Source organism: Cenococcum geophilum (assembly GCF_001692895.1).
Source record: "Cenococcum geophilum 1.58 unplaced genomic scaffold K441scaffold_3, whole genome shotgun sequence".
Classification (NCBI taxonomy): Eukaryota; Fungi; Ascomycota; class Dothideomycetes; order Gloniales; family Gloniaceae; genus Cenococcum; species Cenococcum geophilum.
The window spans coordinates 5671657-5672583 of NW_027137561.1; the positions used below are offsets into that span (position 1 = coordinate 5671657).

At 51.2% G+C, this 927-nt stretch overlaps 1 protein-coding gene across 1 annotated transcript; it reads left to right on the forward strand.

Moving 5' to 3' along the window:
* Nucleotides 1-280: 280 nt before the first annotated feature.
* K441DRAFT_652465 (uncharacterized protein) lies at nucleotides 281-523 on the forward strand (the record flags this gene model as incomplete). Its single annotated transcript, XM_067647371.1, has 1 exon — nucleotides 281-523. A coding segment is annotated over one exon (243 nt), but the record flags the coding sequence as incomplete, so codon positions are not given.
* Nucleotides 524-927: the final 404 nt, after the last annotated feature.

Here is a 927-nt window from a genome sequence, read left to right on the forward strand (position 1 = left end):
GATAGGCCGACCGTGTCTTGCAGGAGGGGGCTATAGACCAGGTCCCGTGCTAGGCGACCTACTCCCCCCTCTCCTACTAACCAAGCTTGTGTCCCCCCTTCCTATAAGCTGGCCTGTGTCTCTAACTGTCGAGACCTCGTCCGACTAGCCTGTGTTTCCCCTACAGCCTCCCCCATATATATGCATCAGGTTGCGTGCACCACGCCTATTAAGACCCTCCTATGAGTTACCTTTTGACGCCACGGGGCCGTCGAAGCTGGCCTGTGTTTCCGCTGCCTAGAGCTTTGCCCGTGTTTCCACCTCGTTGAGCCGTCTGGTCGCCGTCCGGTCGCCGTCGCGTTGCCGTCGCGTCGCCGGCGCGTCGCCGTCGTCCAGGTCGCGCGCACCACGCCTATTAAGACCCTCTTCTGAGTCACCTGGGTGTACCGGATACCAGATAGGCCCTTATGGAGGGGCCTTAACGAGTTCTCTAGGTAGGGCCTTAACAAGTTCTTCGCGGTGGCCTTGGGATAGTAGAGTATAATAGGGTTTCCAAAGGCGACGGTTCTAGCGAGGCTATATAAAAACTGTCGCCATTAATATATCGCATAGTAAGCTACCTCTTATTACTTCTATATATACTAACATAAAATAGATATATAATAGTATTAGCCAGTTCTAGTCTTACCTATTTGTCACGGAGTGAGCACAAGCGGTGATAATATATAGCGAAGTAGGTATTATTAAGCTATGTACATGAACTGCGTAATGAAGTCAAGACGTTGCGTAAGGAAAGAAGGTAGGAAAACGGGAAGAAAGGGCATATATCGTTGGCTTGGTTGCTTGGTCAACACGTGCATGGGCAGAATAGGGTTCAGGTCGTGGTCCTGGCAGAACTTGGCAGAATTCGGTGGAACTTGGCAGAATATGGCAGAATGCCGTAGATTG